This window comes from Chiloscyllium plagiosum, unplaced genomic scaffold (genome assembly GCF_037043375.1).
Source record: "Chiloscyllium plagiosum isolate Xiang-an unplaced genomic scaffold, Cpla_swu_hap1 HiC_scaffold_9, whole genome shotgun sequence".
In the NCBI taxonomy this organism is placed as follows: domain Eukaryota; kingdom Metazoa; phylum Chordata; class Chondrichthyes; order Orectolobiformes; family Hemiscylliidae; genus Chiloscyllium; species Chiloscyllium plagiosum.
In genome coordinates, this window is record NW_028270147.1 from 23,751,490 (window position 1) to 23,772,793 (window position 21,304).

General features: G+C 44.5%; 1 protein-coding gene and 1 pseudogene across 3 annotated transcripts in view; one reads left to right on the plus strand and one right to left on the minus strand.

Annotated features, from left to right (window-relative positions):
• The window catches only part of LOC122554200 (choline transporter-like protein 3), a 90,326-nt gene that overhangs the window by 56,827 nt on the left and 12,195 nt on the right, over positions 1-21,304 (plus strand). For all 3 annotated transcript variants that reach the window (XM_087990482.1, XM_087990484.1, XM_087990483.1), the window contains one exon: positions 5,974-6,057. In XM_087990482.1, the coding sequence (XP_087846608.1) occupies positions 5,974-6,057 (84 nt within the window). The remainder of the gene's footprint in view (positions 1-5,973; positions 6,058-21,304) is intronic.
• LOC148149101 (uncharacterized) lies at positions 10,195-15,598 on the minus strand (annotated as a pseudogene).

The window sequence follows — 21,304 nt, forward strand, 5'->3', positions numbered from 1 at the left end:
AGCCAGGGGGCAATAAAGAGTCAAACACATTGCTGTGAGTCTGGACTCACACGTACACCAGACCAGGTAAAGATTTCCCCTGAAGGTTATTAATGAACCAGATGGGTTTTTCCAACAATTGGAATTGATTGATGATGGTTTCATGGTCATCATCAGACTCTTAATTATAGAATTTTGAGTTCAAGTTCCACGTCTGCCTTGGTGGGATACAAACCCAAGTCCCTGGGACATACCTGGGTCTCCTGACTAACAGTCCAGCAATAATACCACTAAGCCATCACCTCCCTATTTTCTTAGACTCTGTTTCAATGCTTTATTCCTCACCAACCAAATGTACACAGTTCAAATGAAGCGTTACTTGATCTTTGCAATTATCCCTGGTAAAAACAATGACTGCAGATGCTGGAAACCAGATTCTGGATTAGTGGTGCTGCAAAAGCACAGCAATTCAGGCAGCATCCGAGGAGCAGTAAAATCGACGTTTCGGGCAAAAGCCCTTCATCAGGAATAAAGGCAGAGAGCCTGAAGGGTGGAGAGATAAGTGAGAGGAGGGTGGGGGTGGGGAGAAAGTAGCATAGAGTACAATAGGTGAGTGGGGGTGGGGATGAAGGTGATTGGTCAGGGAAGGGGGAAGGTAGCAAACAGTACAATGGGTGGATGGGATGAAGGTGATAGGTCAGAGAGGAGGGTGGAGTGGATAGGTGGAAAAGAAGATAGGCAGGTAGGACAGTGCTGAGCTGGAAGTTTGGAACTGGAGTGAGGTGGGGGAAGGGGAAATGAGGAAACTGGTGAAGTCCACATTGATGCCCTAGGGTTGAAGTGTTCCAAGGCGGAAGATGAGGCGTTCTTCCTCCAGGCGTCTGGTGGTGAGGGAGTGGCGGTGAAGGAGGCCCAGGACCTCCATGTCCTCAGCTGGGGGAGTTGAAATGTTGGGCCACAGGGCGGTGTGGTTGATTGGTGTGGGCGTCCCAGAGATGTTCCCAAAAGCATTCTGCTAGGAGGTGACTAGTCTCCCCAGTGTAGAGGAGACTGCATCGGGAGCAACGGATACAATAAATGATATTGGTGGATGTGCAGGTAAAACTTTGGATTGGAAGGCTCCTTTAGGGCCTTGGATGGAGGTGAGGGAGGAGGTGTGGGCGCAGGTTTTGCAATTCCTGCAGTGGCAGGGGAAGGTGCCAGGACGGGAGGGTGGGTTGTTGGGGAGCGTGGACCTGACCAGGTAGTCACGGAAGGAACGGTCTTTGCGGAAGGCGGAAAGGGGTGGGAAGGAAAATATATCCCTGGTGGTGGGGTCCGTTTGGAGGTGGCGGAAATGTCGGCGGATGATTTGGTTTATGCGAAGGTTGGTAGGGTAGAAAGTGAGCACTGGGGGGGGGTTCTGTCCTTGTTACGGTTGGAGGGGGTGGGTCTGAGGGTGGAGGTGCGGGATGTGGACGAGATGCGTTGGAGGGCATCGTCAACCACGTGGGAAGGGAATTTGCGGTCTCTAAAGAAGGAGGCCATCTGGTGTGTTCTGTGGTGGAACTGATCCTCCTAGGAGCAGATACAGCGGAGGCGGAGGAATTGGGAATACGGGATGGCATTTTTGCAGTAGGTAGGGTGGGAAGAGGTGTAATGCAGGTGGCTGTGGGAGTCGGTGGGTTTGTAAAAAATGTCAGTGTCAAGTCGGTCATCATTAAAGGAGACGGGGAGGTCCAGGAAGGGGAGGGAGGTGTCAGAGATGGTCCAGGTAAATTTAATGTCAGGCTGGAATGTGTTGGTGAAGTTATCCCACATTCCCTTCATTTGTAACTTTAAAATGGAACAGTGTGATGGCATTGGCGCAAGATGATGAAGGGTTAGGGAGATATTAACCTATTACTCAAAAGTCCCATGGGAGTGAAGGTGTAGATAATATTGAAGCACGGAAAATATTGGGAAAATGTGAACAAAGGTTTAACCTGTCTCCCACCCTGTGCTTCCCACCTCCAAAACCAGCTCCTGTCCGTACATTGTTATGTTTCCTTCTGTTGGAATTTTAATGCCTTCCTTCTCCAGTGCCTCTGTCCTTTGTCATTAATTGATCTGGATTTTCCACTGGCCAGTCATGATTCCAATGTAGATGGAAGTTGCATTTGGGGATCCCCAGTGTAGCAGACTGTGAAGGCATTTCCTGGGAAATTGAAGTCTCGTCTGGAGGTCATTGGATGGATCAAAGCTGGATCATCCACTTAAGACTTCAGGCTGAAGATTGATGCGAATGCTTCAGCACTACCATTTGCACTGATGTGCTGGGCTCTTTCGTCATTGAGGTTGGGGATATTTATGGAGCTTCTTCCTCCAGTGAGCTGTTTAATTGTCCACCACTATTCACGACTGGATGTGACAGGATTGTAGAGATCAGATCTGATCTGTTGGCTGTAGGATCAATTAGATATGTCTATCACTTGCTGCTTATGCTGTTTTGCATGCTAATAGTCCTATTTGGTAGCTTCATCCGGTTGATACCTCATGTTTAGGTATGCCTGGTGCTGCTCCTGGCCTCCTCAACTCTCCAATGAACCAGGGCTGATCTTTGGCTTGATAGTAATGGTTGAGTGGGGGATATGCCATGAGGTTACGGATTGTACTGGAGTACAATCCGTGCTGCTGTTGGTGGTCCATGGTGCCTCATGGAAGCCCAGTCTTGAGTTGCTAGATCTGTTCAACATCAGTCCCATTTGGCACAGTGATAGTGCCACAGAACATGACGGAGGTTATTCTCAATATGAAGCTAGACTTCATCTCCACAAGGACTGTGTAACGGTCGCTCTGACTGATACTGTCACTCTTAGCAATACTGTCATGGACAGATGCATCTGCAGCAGGCAGAATGGTGAATATGAGGTCAAGTTTGTTTTCCCCTCTTGGTTCCTTCACCACCTGCTGCAGACCCAGTCTAGCACCTATTGGAGTTCCGTAGGGGTCAGTGTTGCGACTACAATTATTCACATAATCCATTTCAGATCTGGATGAAGGAACTTTTGCTAAGTTTGCAGATGGCATAAAGGTAGGTGGAGGGACACTAGTGTGGAGGCAGTGGAGAGCTGCAGAAAGGCTTGGAGATGCTGGGAGCACGGGCAAAGAAGTGGCAGGTGCAATACGGTGTGGGAAAATGAGACTTGCTGCATTTTGGTAAGAAGAATGGAGGTGTAAACATTTTCTATATGGGGAAAGGTTTTGGAAATCTGAAGCACAATGGGACTTGAGAATCCTATTTTAGGATTCTCTTAAGGTTAACATGCAGGTTCAGTTGGCAGTTAGGAAGGCAAATGTAATGTTCACATTTATTTCAAGAGGGCTAGTAAACAAGAACACTGATGTACTTTTGAGGCTGTGTAATGCTCTGGTCAGATCGCATTTAGAATATTGTGAGCAGTTTCGGGCCTGGTATCTAAGGAAGAATGTGTTAGTCTTGGAGAGACTCCAGAGAAGGTTTACAAGACTGATCCCAGGGATGAAGGGCTTGTCCTGCCAGGAGTGGTTGAGGTCTCTGGGTCTGTACTCGATGGCATTTAGAAGGATGAGGGGTCATATTTGAAATTTACAGCATACTAAGAGGCCTGGATAGAGTGGGCTGATAGATGTTACCACTAGTAGGAGAGACTGGGACCTGAGGGCAAAGCCTCAGAGTGAAAGGATGATCTTTTCTAACTGAAATGATGAGAAATTTCTCCAGCCAGAGGACCATGAATCCATGAAACTCATTCCCACAGAAGACGACACAGGCCAAGTCTGATAGTAGGGGGATCAAGGGTTACAGGGAGAAGGCAGGAGAATGGGTTGAGAAACATATCAGCCACGATCGAATGGCGGAGCTGATGACTGCTAATGGCCTAATTCTGTTCCTGTATCTTATGGTCTTACGGTACCCTATTCCCACTTTCTCCTCATTTTGTGATCTCTTTAGTCCTAAGAACTGTATCTAAGTCCTCCTTAAAACACCCAATGTTTTGGCCTCACCTACTTTCTGGGCTGAGAATTGCACAGGCTCACCACTATCTGGCCAAAGAAATAACTCCTCAGCTCAGAGCTCAATGGATTATTCCATGCCTTTAGACTGTGACTCCTGGCTGTGGACTCCCCAGTCATCAGGAACATCCTTCCTGTGTTTACCATGTCTAGTCCTGTTAGATTTTTATAGGCTTCTATGAGATTCCATTCCCCTGCCCCCTGCCATTTATATAAAGGATGAGTGATGGTCTAGTGTTATTATCACTACACTGTTAACCCAGAGACCCACATAATGTTCTGGGGACTCTGATTTGAACCCCACGGTGGTAGATAGTAAAACTTGAATTCAATTTAAAAAATCTGAAATTAAGAGTCTAATGATGACCATGAAACCATTGTCGATTGTCAGGAAAAACCCATCTGGTTCATTAACATCACTCAGGGAAGGAAACCATCCTTAACTGGTCTGCCCTACATGTGACTCCAGACCCACAGCAATGTGGTGAACTCTTAACTGTAATTAGAGATGGGCACTAAATGCTGGTCTAGTCAGCGGTGCCCTCATCCTGTGCATGAATTTAATTTAAAAAGGCACCAGTACTTTCTTTGTCCCCATGTGTAATGGCCAGTTACCTCTTGTTTGAAAGATTGTGATATCTGATGCAACTGCCTTTGTCTCACTCTTTACATTGGGCTCGAACAGTAGAGGGAATACACAAATGTAAAGTCTTGAGTTGATTTTGTGACATCTGCCAGACCAATTCATCACGTGGGTTATTGTGCACACTGGACCTCACACAGTGGTCCAGCGGGGCTCCTATCCTTTATAAATCAGTCATCAGACATCCGAGTGCAGTGCTGAGAGAGTGCAAGGTCAGAGGTGGAAGAGATGTTAAATTACAGGTCTGTCTGTTCTCTGGGGTGAATGTAAAAGCTGCTATGGCACCATTCCACCATAGAGCAGGGGAGTTATCTTGGGTATCTATAATGCTGTATGTTCCTTAACACAGAATTATCACTCTCAAACTGGAGTGGGAATTAACATGGGTGCAATTAACATGAAAATTTCAAACTGGCTTACTTCATAGGCAAACTACTAATTTGTGGTTTCAGATGAATTTATATACACTTCATTAATCTGACATGCTGCTTCTTGAACCTTTTGTGTCTGTTGGTCATGTGATGTCATCCTGAACCTACGCTCATAGATAAAATCTGCTTTTAAAGTGGTAGCAAAGCAGTATCCTGGCCAATATATACTCCTTCATCAAGATTACACAAAAAAACTATTAGCTGGTCATTATCACATTGACGTTTATATGCATTGCTGTGTGCAAGTTGGCCGCCACGTCATCCACATTACAGCAAAGACTACATTCCGAAAGTATTTAATTGAATATGAAGTATTTTAAGAGGGCTGGTTGTCATGAAAGTTCCTCAGAACTGCAGGTCTGTCTTTTGTGGTAGTGTTCCTTCCCATTGTCCTCCAGATACATGCCTTTAAACCCCTGTGCTATATCCAGGCAATCTCTGTTACCATTCACTCCACCACCTCCTTGTAGCTGTTATAACACAAATAATCTATTGCCCTTGTGTGGCACTTCCAAAATTTGTGAAGCTGCTGCTGAGAAATTATCCATCGCCTCATAAGCTCTGACCTAATCCATTCTGACCAGCCTGACCTTTTGCTTAACTGCTGACCTGCGACACTGTTGCCTATGTTTTGCAATTCTGATTTCTCTAAAGCACATGGCAGAGTGTAACACTGAGAACTTATTTCCTCTTGTAACATTTTTCAAATTGTTTTCCTGAATTATGGCCTTGGCTCTGTTTCTTGGTTCTCAACTTGGAAGTTAAAAAAAAGACTGAATGCATTGCCATCCTAAACATAAAACAAAGGTTTTCAAGAATAATGAGCAAGACTCACATGGGGCTGCATGTGTGCTGGATTTGACAGTGTTTGGATTTGATGGAGTGTTTTGCTGTCTCTCTTTTTAGGAAGGTGCCTGTGCCAGATGTCTGGTTAAATGCTGTGCGTGCTGTCTCTGCTGTCTGGAAAAGTGGCTGCAATTTTTAAACCAGGTACTTCAGTCCTGTAAGAGCTACTAATGAACTAATGGGGAATGTGCAAAAAGGAGGAATTGAAAAGCTTTTGTACTTGGTGAAGGTACTGGATAGATTCTCTCACTTAAACAGCAAACTTAAAAAGACTGTTTGTTCCCTCCCCCCCACCTTGGTTTAGCTTGGTGTCTTCTCGTGTGACTTGGTTTGCATAACCAATTGCAAATAATGAAATTAGTGTTGGATGAACGGGTGAAGACATTGGCCTTGAGCCAAGCTCAATTTTCCTAACTGCTTTTCACACCGTTCTCCTCAAATGTTGAAATTGCTTTAAACTTCTCCACATGTGTCTGTCCCAAGATTGCTTATTCCAGCGGGATCCAGTTTACACTCTCTGAGGTTGGTTCCCAGAATATACCTCTGTTTAAATTTGGGATGTCCGTGCTGTGCTGGCGGTAGAGTAGACAGGAATTGTCAATACAAACCACATGGCGGACCCAGTAAAGTAGGCTACGATGAGTACACTTACGATGCTAGGCACACAGCACTCCACAGGACCCTCACTTTGCAAGGGAAAGGTGTCAGATCTAAGAATATAAACATTTAAACCTGAGAAAGATACTTTTAAAAAGTAATTCTGAGATTGGTAATGCAATTTGTCATGGAGTATAAATTTGAAAAAGTTAGAAGCATGAACCCTCAAATTGCATTTTAATCTGAAATAATGATCCTACCCTGTCAAAGGTGGGGAGGTTATGCTGCATATTTTCAAAGCTCTGGGTAGCTCACACCTAGAGTGCTGCATCCAGTTCTGTTCCTTACGTTTTAGGAAGGATGTGAGGGTCATATTATGTATTAAGGGCTTCTCGTGTTGTGGAGACCAGAATTTGTTATCCCACTTGTTCCAGTTTTGCTGACATTTGTTGGAACTGGAATAGCTAATCTCTCACTCAAGTCTGCTCAGGTCTGTTGGTTTGTTCTGGACTTTATATATCTGATTTACTTCTGAACAATTGAGAGACTTGTTTTCAGTACATGAATTTAATTTAAAATATCTCTTCAATTACACAATGTCTCCTCACATGAGCTCTGGCCACTTTGGTCTTTCCTTTGGAAGCTTTTCTATACTTTGTACCTCATAAGCTACAATCAGGCTTAATCACTAGAGCACACTGAACATAGATCAGTCAACAGACTAATATTATCAACCGATCAATTAAACAATAGAATATTACAGAGAGGAGAAGGTATCATGTGATCTTGTCATCCGAAACCATGGTGCCGATCTTTATGGAGCCGAATGACTTAAAGCCTATATCTGCTGACCCCTGATATGGCTTTTGGCTGCACATACACACGGCTGTGGGAATGTGAGTGTCTGCAAATCCACCAATGCAATGTCACCAAGTAGAATCGTGATGATGTCATATGCCAAGGAACTGAGCATGCACAGAAAGGAAACACAGTCCTGAAACAGAATTCAGCAGGGGGCTAGTGAGGATAGGCAGGAAGAAATGAGAACAGTGTTGGGAAAGAGAGTGAGGAAGCAGGGGAAGAATAAAGGTGAAAGGAGGCCAGTGTTGGGGGGGGGGGGGGGGGATGGAGAAGAGGGCCTGGAGGGAGGACAGTAATGGAGAGTGCTTAGGGCAGTATGGTGATAGAGAGAGACGAATCACAGTCTCCCTCCCACTTACAGCTCTCCCCCACTACTGTCCACGTCTCAGACATAACTGTGCCAAGCCTCAGGCCTCATTCCCTCAAGTTAGTTATTGTTCCTATTTAATCATATTGGCAACAAACCTGTTTAAATGTTGGTGCTACAGAAGACACAGTGGCTCAGTGATTAGTGCTGCTGTTTCATAGCACCAGGATCCCAGCTTTGATTCCAGCCTCACTCGGGCAAGTGTCTGTGTGGAGCTTGCACATTCTGCCAGTGTCTGTGTTGGTTTCCTCCAGTGCTCTGGTTTCCTCTCGCAATCCAAAGAGGTGCAGGTTAGGTGGATTGGCCATGCTAAAACTGTCCGTCATGTTCAAGGATGGAAAGGCTAGGTGGATTAGCCATGAGTAAATGCGGGGTTATGGGGATGGGGTAAGGTGAGATGTTGTTTGGAGGGTCAGTGCAGATTTGAGAGGCTGAATGGCCTCTTTCTGCACTGTAAGGATTCTATCATTCTACTTCCAGTAAACACATGTGAATTTTCAAGCAGTGCATGGTGCGTGTGTATGCTGTGCCAAAAGATGTGGCCTTATTTAAATAGGTTCCTATTCCACTGTGCAACACGCGTTAAATTCAACAAAGGAGTAATTGGCCACTCTGCATTGTTTGATAGGATTTTCAAACACAATGGGTGTGGAAGATGGTTGTACCTATAGAACTATGACTGTCCCAGTAAGTTGTAAGGGTGAGCAAGTAGTGGGATAGAGATTTTTCATTTTCCTCTTAGTTTTCTCACTAAGTGATGTTACTTGTTGATGTTAAAGTCCAGCATGTTAATCTGTTGCAGTTGTTTGTTTTAAAAACTACATTTGTTCTTTCATCCATTATTTGTTTTGGTTTCATATGTTTAGAAAACTCTTTAGGGTATTGATGTGGCAGTGTGTGCAATGCTGACTTTCAGTCCAGGGAACCTGGAGGAAAAGATTTTACAGCTCTCAAGGGTCATCTAACGGAGGGAGGGAGGGAGGAAGCTACGTAGGGCCCATTCAAACACTCGCACATGTCTTCAGGCATCCTTCCAAGTAGCTCCTATTGAAGGAAAGGTGAAAATTTGTTGCCTGGAGTTTTCACGTTGACTTAATAAATGTTAAAAAAAATCACACAACACCAGGTTATAGTCCAACAGGTTTATTTGAAAACACTAGCTTTTGGAGCGCTGCTCCTTCGGAACCACCTGATGAAGGAGCAGCACTCCGAAAGCTAGTGCTTCCAAATAAACCTGTTGGAGTATAACCTGGTGTTGTGTGATTTTTAACTTTGTCCACCCACCCCCGTCCAACACCAGCTCCTCCACATCATTCCTACTGAACAAGATCTTATCAATGTAAATAACAGTGAACAAGCAACCCCCCGCCCGCCCCTCCTTAAATTCAAGGCATTCTTTGTTCTCTGGAGAATATGCGCTTACCTTGTGGAACTGAAAGCAAAGGCTACTGTTTGATTGAAATGTGTATGCCATTGCTTAAAAACCTAAAGGCCAGGTGCCTTTATCCACGGTTTGCATTGTGTATGAAGCCAATCTATTTATCCAGATCTGCTATTCATGGTTGGGAGACACTAGCCTGAATGGTAGAGGGTCAGAGGTTCCTCAGAAATAAAGAAATGCAGGAAAAAGAGGAATCATTTGAACAAGAAAAGATATGAAGCTGTAATGATATGATTTCTCATTTTAGGAACAAAATGCATTCCACTCTTGACGATTCATCCAATTTTTGTTTTCTTTGCTAAAAGAATATTTTTTGGAAGTAAAAAATACTTTTTGTTATAAACTGTTTGAGGTTTTAAGAATGTCCTTTTTACCACAGGAACACTTAGGTTTAACACCAGCTTTATGAATACCGTCCCATAATTTGCTTGTTTAAATGGATTGATTTAGGTAAATCTGTATTTTAAACGAATTAACATTCATTTAAACGAATTAGTCTCATGATCTATCATTCCCCTGTACCTTTTCTAAAAAAAAGCAGTTTTTTTTTAATGCTTTTCCTTGCTGAACTGATTCTCGTCATACACTTTTCTGTGTGGTGTTTTCCAGTTCACTTTAACAGTGAGGTTTACGTTGCTGTGATGGCATTTTCATTCTCAAAAACAAGGGGAAGAGGAATGAATATTTTAAGCCACGTGCTATTAGCTGTAAGATTGTCTAGCTGTATGTTGTTGGAAAACTGAAGCTAAAGGCTGTGGTGAAGCTGCTGAAATGCAGTAGCTTTAAAGTAGTAAGACAGCCTCAGAATCTTTGTATCCAGACTTAACTCTCTCGTTGGGCCGTAGTTTCTTTTGGAGGAAGGCTTTTTTTAAAACAAAGCCCACGAGAAGCAGAGCGCCTCCTCTCCGTCTCAGTGTGTGCGATTTCCAAGGTACAAACACTAAATTTGTGAAGAGGAGATCAGTTGTTGCCGTGACAACCATCATTCCATGGCCCCTGTGTTGTAGTGCATCTCTCATTTTACCGCTTGGTTCAGCTGCTTCACAAAGCGCTGATTATTCACAGCAAGCAGTCCATGGAAAAAAAGCAATTGGAAAAATGCCTGGAGTCCTGTTCTCATGACTCTCACTGGCTGAGCTGCTGCCATTGTCATTGCTGGAGGCTGGCCAGAAATCTGAGTTTTGATAAACAACCATACTTTTGCTAAGGAAATTCACAGTCAAAATAATCATTCAAATTTCCACAATTACAACGGTGTAAGTTTTTCTAAGGCTGCTGCTGCTTTCTTGAGACTAGTTTTGGACTGTGGACAAAGGTGTTTCTTTTGGAAACAGACTTGGAAGAAAACAATGGAGTATTTTTTTTTAAAATCATGTAACTATCTTTGTCCACTTTGTAGTGGACAGCTTGGTTTAATAATTCTGTGAGTTGTTTTCTTTAAAACGGAAATGTTGAGTACAGAGCTCGCCCACTCTAAAGTGTAGAATGTTGTTCAAGGTCAGCTTCAAATAGTGCAGTTTAATGGACATCAGCTCCTACAATTCAACAGCTCTTCATCCCTGTACCTTTTGTAGGAAACCAGGAGGGGACTTTTCAAACTGAAGCCACAGGGCTTGTACTCTCTTTCCTCCATTTGATATTTGATTTTCTTGGTTTGTTTTCAAAAAGCTTCAGTTCATTCGGTAGCTTCAGTCATAGTCACTTTTGCTCTTTCCGTTGAGGGAGCAATGTATCTGCTTCAGGCTCAGTGATTTGATGTGAGTGTCCCCACAGCATCTAATTGTCCTCCTGGCTTTATTGTTTTACTGTTAGAGAAAGGTGAACACTCCCAACAGGATGTACAAACATCAGTCACCTAGGGAATAGAGCTAAATGCAGCACAGTGTCTGTCAATTGAGCATCACTGTCTACCACATGCAAGTGTAAGGTCAGGTCATGTTGCATCACTGAAGCCTTTGTTTAGATAGGTTTGGTTGGAACCAGAATCTGGTTTCCAGCATCTGCAGTCATTGTTTTTACCTCGTTGATTTTAACCCTACTGCGAATCCTCTTGCAAGGATGCCTGCCTTGAAGAAGTTTTCCTCCTCTCTCTACAAGAATCTCAGGGAGTCTCTCTCTCATTGCAACTCCCAAGTCATTTCCTCAGCCCTGAAGACTCTATGCCACTCTCTCCCACCCCCACCCTCCTCTAGCTTATCTCTCCATGCTTCAGGCTCTCTGCCTTTATTCCTGATGAAGGGCTTTTGCCCGAAACGTCGATTTTGCCTGTCCTCGGATGCTGCCTGAATTGCTGTGCTCTTCCAGCACCACTGATCCAGAATCTGGTTTCCAGCATCTGCAGTCATTGTTTTTACCTCGTTGATTTTAACCCTACTGCGAATCCTCTTGCAAGGATGCCTGCCTTGAAGAAGTTTTCCTCCTCTCTCTACAAGAATCTCAGGGAGTCTCTCTCTCATTGCAACTCCCAGGTCATTTCCTCAGCCCTGAAGACTCTATGCCACTCTCTCCCACCCCCACCCTCCTCTAGCTTATCTCTCCATGCTTCAGGCTCTCTGCCTTTATTCCTGATGAAGGGCTTTTGCCCGAAACGTCGATTTTGCCGGTCCTCGGATGCTGCCTGAATTGCTGTGCTCTTCCAGCACCACTGATCCAGAATCTGGTTTCCAGCATCTGCAGTCATTGTTTTTACCTCGTTGATTTTAACCCTACTGCGAATCCTCTTGCAAGGATGCCTGCCTTGAAGAAGTTTTCCTCCTCTCTCTACAAGAATCTCAGGGAGTCTCTCTCTCATTGCAACTCCCAGGTCATTTCCTCAGCCCTGAAGACTCTATGCCACTCTCTCCCACCCCCACCCTCCTCTAGCTTATCTCTCCATGCTTCAGGCTCTCTGCCTTTATTCCTGATGAAGGGCTTTTGCCCGAAACGTCGATTTTGCCTGTCCTCGGATGCTGCCTGAATTGCTGTGCTCTTCCAGCACCACTGATCCAGAATCTGGTTTCCAGCATCTGCAGTCATTGTTTTTACCTCGTTGATTTTAACCCTACTGCGAATCCTCTTGCAAGGATGCCTGCCTTGAAGAAGTTTTCCTCCTCTCTCTACAAGAATCTCAGGGAGTCTCTCTCTCATTGCAACTCCCAGGTCATTTCCTCAGCCCTGAAGACTCTATGCCACTCTCTCCCACCCCCACCCTCCTCTAGCTTATCTCTCCATGCTTCAGGCTCTCTGCCTTTATTCCTGATGAAGGGCTTTTGCCCGAAACGTCGATTTTGCCTGTCCTCGGATGCTGCCTGAATTGCTGTGCTCTTCCAGCACCACTGATCCAGAATCTGGTTTCCAGCATCTGCAGTCATTGTTTTTACCTCGTTGATTTTAACCCTACTGCGAATCCTCTTGCAAGGATGCCTGCCTTGAAGAAGTTTTCCTCCTCTCTCTACAAGAATCTCAGGGAGTCTCTCTCTCATTGCAACTCCCAGGTCATTTCCTCAGCCCTGAAGACTCTATGCCACTCTCTCCCACCCCCACCCTCCTCTAGCTTATCTCTCCATGCTTCAGGCTCTCTGCCTTTATTCCTGATGAAGGGCTTTTGCCCGAAACGTCGATTTTGCCTGTCCTCGGATGCTGCCTGAATTGCTGTGCTCTTCCAGCACCACTGATCCAGAATCTGGTTTCCAGCATCTGCAGTCATTGTTTTTACCAGGTTTGGTTGGAAACCTGTTGAATATTATTTTACCCAATCACAATGTTTGTAGAAAGGGATCACGAATAACATCCAAGATGGAGGTATAAACATGCAGCTATCTTCACAATGACAGTTTTGAAAAGGTTTCTTGATCTGAAAATTGTTTTCATTACAGTCCAAACTTTCTTATAATTACATAACACAGAAGGGGTTAACTCGATGAATCTTAGCTGCCCTGAGTCTTTGAATCTGCCATTCAGGTAGACCCCTGACCCTGTTTTCTCCTTGTACCCTGTTTGCTCCTTGTACCCTGCACATTTCCCTTCTCAAGTATTTGTCCAATTTCTCTTTGAACGACACTATTCAATCTGCTTTTGTTGCACTATCAGACAGCTAGTCCCTTCAAGATAAGAACATTTGTTTTCATACAGTAATTATCTCCCCACAGGTTGCTCTACCTACTGGGGTTATTCAGTTTCCTAGCAGCAGACCCTTCAGCTAGTGAAAACAATTTTTCCTTAATTACTATATCAAGATTGAGTTTGAATCTATTAAGTCTCCCTATAGCTTTGCTTATTCTAGGATACACAATTCCAGCTTCTCCAGTCTCCCAATATACTGAAGTCCCTCATCAGTACCATTCTAGCAGTCATGATTTGGAGATGCTGGTGTTGGACTGGGGAGTACAAAGTTAAAAATCACACAACACCAGGTTATAGTCCAATAGGTTTAATTGGAAGCACACTAGCTTTCGGAGCGACGCTCCCTCATCAGGTGATAGTGGAGGGCTCAATCCTAACAGAATTTATAGCAAAAATTTACAGTGTTATGTAACTGAAATTATACATTGAAAAATTGATTGTCTGTTAAGCCTTTCATCTGTTAGAATACAGTGATAGTTTCACTTCTTTCATGTGTAAATCACAAAACCTTTTTTTTAAAGTTGCATTCTCAGGTTAGCTGTTAACAATGGTGATAGCTAGACAATATGTTGAAGGTATTGGCCCCTGTGTTCTCTGTCTATGCCATGATGTTTAGATTGATTCCAATCTAAAAAGTGAGATAACGGAGTTCTACATGAATGCATGCAGTTTTTGAGCAAAGTACAATGTAACCCTGCAAGTACAAATTCACCCCACAAAATATATGTGTGCATGTGGGTCTTTATCTGTGTATGTCTGTCTGGGGTGGGGGTTGTGAGTGTGAGAAAGTGTGTGTGTAGTGAGTGCAGAGTGTCTTAAGTCTGTGGGGGGGTGCATGTGGGAGTGTGTGTGTCTATAAGGGTGTGTGTGGGTGTCTGTGTGCGTGTCTGTGTGTACCTGTGTCCGTGTGTATGTGAGAGTGTGTGTGTGTAGGAATATCTGTGTGTGTGTGTACAGTGCAATGGTGACCACCAGTAATGTGACATGAACCCAAGGTCCCGGTTGAGGCCCTCCCTATGGGTACCGAACTTAGCTATCAGCCTCTGCTCGGCCACTTTTCTCTGCTGCCTGTCCCAAAGTCCACCTTGGAGGATGGTCACCCGAATGTCCAAGGCTGAATGTCCTGGACCACTGAAGTGTTCCCCAACTGGGAGGGAACCCTCCTGTCTGTTAATTGTTGTGCGGTGCCCATTCATCCGTTGTCGTAGCCTTTGCTCGGTTTCCCCAATGTACCATGCCTCCGGGCATCCCTGCCTGCAACGTATAAGATAGACAACGTTGGCTGAGTCATATGAGTACCTGCCATGTACACGGTGGGAGGTGTTCCCACGCGTAATAGTGGTATCTATGACCACAATCTGACATGTCTTGCGGCATCCACCATGACAGGGTTGTATGGAGTTGTCCTGAGAGCCGGGCAGCTTGCTACGAACAATGATCTGTTTGAGGTTTGGTGGTTGTTTAAAAGCAAGTAGTGGAGGTAGGGAGAAGGTCTTGGTGAGGTGCTCATCCTCATTGAAAATGTGTTGCAGGTCATGAAGAACATGGCGTAATTTTTCAGCCCCTGGGAAGTACTGAACAACGAAGGGTACCCTGTACCATGTCTGTCTCCTGAGGAGGTCATTACGGTTCCTTGCTGTGGCACATCGGAACTGGCAGTCGATGAGTTGAGCATCGTACCCAGTTCTTGTGAGGGCATCCTTGAGTAATTCCAGGTGTCTGTCACGTTCCTCCTCATCTGAGCAGACCTGGTGTATGCGTAGGGCTTGTCCATAGGGGATGGCTGTTTTAATATGTTTTGGGTGGAAGCTGGAGAAGTGTAGCATTGTGAGGTTGTCTGTGGGTTTGCGGTAGAGTGTGGTGCTGAGGTGTCCATCCTTGATGGAGACACATGTGTCCAAGAATGAGACAGACAGTCAAGAGTAGTCCATGGTGAGTTTGAGGATGGTGGGATGAAACTTGTTGATGTCACTGTGTAGTTTTATCAGTGACTCCTCGCCATGGGTCCAGAGGAAGAAAATGTCGTCAATGTACCTGGTGTACAGTGTTGGTTGGAGATCCTGCATAGAGAAGAAGTCTTGTTCGAACCTGTGCATAAAAATGTTGGCATATTGGGGTGCAAATTTGGTCCCCATGGCAGTTTCGTGTATCTGGATGAAGAACTAGTTGTCAAAGATGAAGACATTGTGATCAAGGATAAAGTGGATGAGTTGTAGGATGGTGTTTGGAGATTGGCAGTTGTTGGTGTTGAGTACTGAGGCTGTTGCCGCGATGCCATCATTGTGGGGGATGCTGGTGTAGAGTGCGGAAACGTCCATTGTGACGAGGAATGTTCCCGGTTCGACTGACCCGTGGGTGCTGAGCTTCTGTAAGAAATCGCTAGTGTCACGACAGAATCTGGAGATCCCCTGTACAAATAGGTTTCAAGATGCCTTCCACATAGCCGGAGAGATTCTCACACAGGGTCCCATTGCCCAACACGATGGGACGTCCTGGTGTGTTGGCTTTGTGTACCTTTGGAAGGCAGTAGAAGTCGCCTACACGAGAAGTACGTGGGATGAGGGCAGATAGGGAGCTCTGAAGGACTGGATCCAAAGTTCTGATCAGTGTGTTTAATTCTCAGGAGTGTTCTTTGGTTGGATCAACTGGTAGTTGCCTGTAGTGTTCCTGGTTGTTCAGTTGTCAGTACATTTCCTTGCAGTAATCTGTTCTATTCTGAATGACAATGGCTCCTTCTTTATCTGCAGGTTTGATGACAATGTTGTGATTGGTTCTGAGCCTGGATGGCATTGCGTTGTGAACGGGTGATGTTTTGCTCTACCTTGTTGGTACGGCTGATGAATCTGCCATTTATATATTTCCTGACGGTTTGAGCACACACACACACACATTTTCTCACACTCACAACCCCCACCCCAGACAGACAGACACACACAGACAGACAAAGACCCACATGCACACATATATGTTGTGGGGTGAATTTGTACATTGTACTTTGCTCAAAAACTGCATGCATTCATGCAGAACTGTGAGCTCAAAAACTGCATGAATTTATGTAAAACTCCGTTATCTTACTTTTTAGATTAGAATCAATCTAAACATCATGGCATAGACAGAGAACACAGGGGGCTTACATTTTTGCTATAAATTCTGTGTTACGATCGAGCCCTCCACTATCACCTGATGAAGGAGCGTCGCTCTGAAAGCTAGTGTGCTTCCAATTAAACCTGTTGGACTATAACCTGGTGTTGTGTGATTTTTAACTTTGTACAATTCTAGTAAATCTCATCTGGCAGCCCTGCAAAGCATTGAGGTCCTTCCCATAATGTGGTGCTAGATATGCTAGATTGAAGTCTAACCAGCGATTTATAAAGGATTAGCAGAGCTTCCTTGTTTTGTGCATTCTCTTTTATTCGAATTAACTTCATAATATGAATGGAAAATACTTAATTCCTAGTTTCAAAGTTCAAAGTTAGGATAACGTTCTAGTTGCCAATTATTGCAATTAGTGTCTGGTTCAGCCTTTCACCTTTGTGATGATAACTTTGCAACATGCAGTTTCTGTCGGCACCTGTCAGAGACAGAGGCCCAGCACAGCTGGAAGAACAGCCCATTTCACAGTTTAACATGAGTAGGAATGAATAACTGTCAAGGATCGCTGCAGCTTTCATACAATTCGGTTCAGCGGGACCAGATTTTGAACTCCTGGAAGCCGGTCAAGGAAGAATGTACTGAGTTTCAGCAACACTTTCCACGGACCAGAGATTATCTTGGAGCCTAGAGGCTGTTAGCAGTAGTCCCCAGCATTAAACTTTTCACAGATTGCAACAGCTGAGTCCACTGGCGCGAATGCCTTTTAATTTGATATGCTCAAGGCAGATTACCTTCTAGAAGAAGGCTTGGAGTGATTTAGCAAAACAGCAGCCAACATCTTGTCGTTCCTTATTGTAGTGACGACATCCATCAATCACTGTGTCAACAAATTTATAATTAGGAAGCCTATCTGGGGAGCAGGTAAAAACATAACTCTGCCTGGAAATCACGAGCTTAATCAAAGAATCATAGAGATGTACAGCAGGGAAACAGACCCTTCAGTCCAACTCATCCATGCCGACCAGATATCCCAACCCAATCTAGTCCCACCTGCCAGCACCCGGCCCATATCCCTCCAAACCCTTCCTATTCATGTACCCATTCAGATGCCAATTAAATGTTACAATTGTACCAGCCTCCACCACTTCCTCTGGCAGCTCATTCCATGCACGTACCACCCTCTGTGTAAAAACATTGCCCCTCTTTTATATCTTTCCCTTCTCACCCTAAACCTATGCCCTCTAGTTTTGGACTACCCCAACCCAGGGAAAATACCTTGTGTATTTACCCTATCCATGCCCCTCATAATTTTGTAAACCTCTATAAGGTCACTCCTCAGCCTCCAATGCTCCAGGGAAAACAGCTCCATTTTATTCAGCCTCTCCCTATAGGTCAAATCCTCCAACCCTGGCAACATCCTTGTAAATCTTTTCTGAACCCTTTCAAGTTTCACAACTTCCGGTAGGAAGGAGACCAGTATTGCAAGCAATATTCCAAAAGTGGCCTAACCAATGTCCTGTACAGCCGCAACATGACCTCCCAACTCCTGTACTCAATACTCTGACCAATAAAGGAAAGCATACCAAACACCTTCTTCACTATCCTATCTACCTGCGACTCCACTTTCAAGAAGCTATGAACCTGCACTCCAAGGTCTCTTTGTTCAACAACACTCCCTAGGACCTTACCATTAAGTGTATAAGTTCTGCTAAGATTTGGTTTCCCAAATTGCAGCACCTCGCATTTATCTAAATTAAACTCCATCTGCCACTCCTCAGCCCATTGGCCCATCTGATCAAGTTCCTGTTGTAATCTGAGGTAACCTTCTTCGCTGTCCACTACACCTCCAATTTTGGTGTCATCTGCAAACTTACTAACTTATATCTCTTATGCTCACTACCACCACCACCCTCTGTCTTCTACCTTTGAGCCAATGCCTGTATCCAAATGGCTTGTTCTCCCTGTATTCCATAAGATCTAACCTTGATAACCAGTCTCCCACAGGGGACCTTGTCAAACGCCTTACTGAAGTCCATATAGATCACATTCACAACTCTGACCTTATCAATCTTCTTTGTTACTTTTTCAAAAAACTCGATCAAGTTTGTGAGACATGATTTCCCATGCACACAGCCATGTTGACTATCCCTAATCAGTCCTTGCCTTTCCAAATACGTGTACATCCTGTCCTTCAGGATTCCCTCCAACAACTTGCCCACCACCGAGGTCAAGCTCACCGGTCTATAGTTCCCTGGTTTATCCTTACCACCTTTCTTAAATAGTGGCACCATGTTTGCCAACCTCCAGTCTTCCGGCACCTCATCTGTGATATCGATGATTCAAATATCTCAGCAAGAGTCCCAGCAATCACTCCTCTATCTTCCCACAGAGTTCTAGGGTACACCTGATCAGGTCCTGGGAATTTATCCACTTTTATGTGTTTCAAGACATCCAGCACTTCCTTCTCTGTAATATGGACATTTTGCAAGATGTCACCATTTATATCCCCACATTCTATAACTTCCATCTTCTTTTCCACAGTAAATACTGATGCAAAATATTCATTTAGTATATTCCCCCATCTCCTGTGGCTCCACACAAACACTGTCTAGCTGATCTTTGAGGGGCCCTATTCTCTCCATATTTACCCTTTTGTCCTTAATGTATTTGTAAAAACTCTTTGGATTCTCCTTAACTCTATTGCCCAAGCAATCTCATGTCCCCTTTTTGCCCTCCTGATTTCCCTCTTAAGTAAAGTCCTACTGCCTTTATACTCATCTAAGGATTCACTATCCTGTCTATACCTGACATATACCTCTTTCTTTTTCTTAATCAAACCCTCAATTTCTTTAGTCATTCAGCATTCCCTATATCTACCAGCCTTTCCTTTCACCCTGACAGGAATATACTGTCTCTGGATTTTCGTTATCTCATTTCTGAAGGCTTCCCATCTTCCAGCCGTCCCTATACCTGCGAACATCTGCGCCCAATCAGCTTTCGAAAGTTCTTGCCTAATACCATCAAAATTGACCTTTCTCCAATTTAGAACTTCAACTTTTAGCTCTGGTCTATCTTTTTCCATCACTATTCTAGCTCTGCAGCTTATCTTTGTCTCTGTAAAATCTGCAACATCCTTCAGCACTATCCACAACTCCACTGACCTTAATGTCATCCGCAAATTTACTAACCCGTCCTTCTATGCCCTCATGTAGTTCATTTATAAAAATGACAAACAGAAGTGGCCCCAAAACAGATCCTTGTGGTATACCATAGAACATCGAAAAGTACAGCACAGAACAGGCCCTTAGGCCCATGATGTTGTGCCGAGACTTGATCCTAATGTAAAATATAGTCACTAACCTATGCACCCCTCAACTCACTGTTATCCATGTGTATGTCCAGCAGTTGCTTAAATGTCCCTAATGACTTCGCTTCCACCACCACAGCTGGCAACGCAGTCCATGCATTCACAACTCTCTGCATAAAGAACTTACCTCTGATGTCTCCTTTATACCTTCCTCCTAATATCTTCAAACTATGACTCCCCATACCAGTCAATCCTGCCCTGGGGAAAAGTCTCTGGCTATTGACTCTATCTATTCCTCTCATTATTTTGTACACCTCGATCAGGTCTCCTCTCTTCCTCCTTCTCTCCAGAGAGAAAAGTCCGAGCTTATTCAACCTTTCTTCATAAGGCAAGCCCTCCAGTCCAGGCAGCATTCTGGTAAACCTTCTTTGCATCTTCTGCACAGCTTCTGTATCTTTCCTATAGTAGGGCGACCAGAACTGGACACAATATTCCAATTGTGGTCTCACCAGGGACTTGTAGAGCTGCAGCAAAACCTTGCAGTTCTTAAACTCGATCCCCCTGTTACTGAAAGCCAAAACACCATATGCTTTCTTAACAACCCTATCCATTTGGGTGGCAACTTTGAGGTAAAAACAATGACTGCAGATGCTGGAAACCAGATTCTGGATTAGTGGTGCTGGAAGAGCACAGCAGTTCAGGCAGCATCCAACGAGCTTTGAAATCGACGTTTCGGGTGAAGGACTTTTGCCCGAAACGTTGATTTCAAAGCTCCTTGGATGCTGCCTGAACTGGCAACTTTGAGGGATCTATGTACTTGCACACCCAGATCCCTCTGTTCCTCCACACTGCCAAGAATCCTGTCGTTAAACCTATATTCAGCATTCGAGTTCAACTTTCCAAAATGCATCACTTCACATTTATCCAGGTTGAACTCCATCTGCCATTTCTCAGCCCAGCTCTGCATCCTGTCTATGTCGCCCAGCAGCCTGCAGTAGCCCTCTATACTATCGACGGCACCTCCAACCTTTGTGTCATCTGCAAATTTACTAACCCCCTAAACCTCCTCATCTAAGTCATTTATAAAAACTACAAAGAACAGAGGCCCTAGACCAGAGCCCTGCAGGATCCCACTCAACACTGTCTTCCAGGCAGAATATTTTCCATCTACAACCACTCTCTGCCTTCTGTCAGCCAGCCAATTCTGAATCCAGATAGCCAAATCTCCCTGTATCCCACACTTCCTGACTTTATGAATGAGCCTACCATGGGGAACCCTATCAAATGTCTTGCTGAAGTCCATATACACCACATCCACTGCTCAACCTTCATCGACCTGTCTTGACACCTTCTCAAAGAACTCAATAAGATTTGTGAGGCATGACCTGCCCCTCACAAAGCCATGCTGACTGCCTTTAAACACACTATGCTTTGCCAAATAGTCATAAATCCTATCCCTCAGAATGCTTTCCACAACTTTGCTGACCACAGACGTGAGACTGACTGGTCTGTAATTGCCAGGGATTTCCCTATTACCATTCTTGAAAAGTGGAACAACATTCGCCTCCTTCCAATCCTCCAGTACGACACCCGTGCAGAGTGAGGAGGCAAATATCCTCGCCAG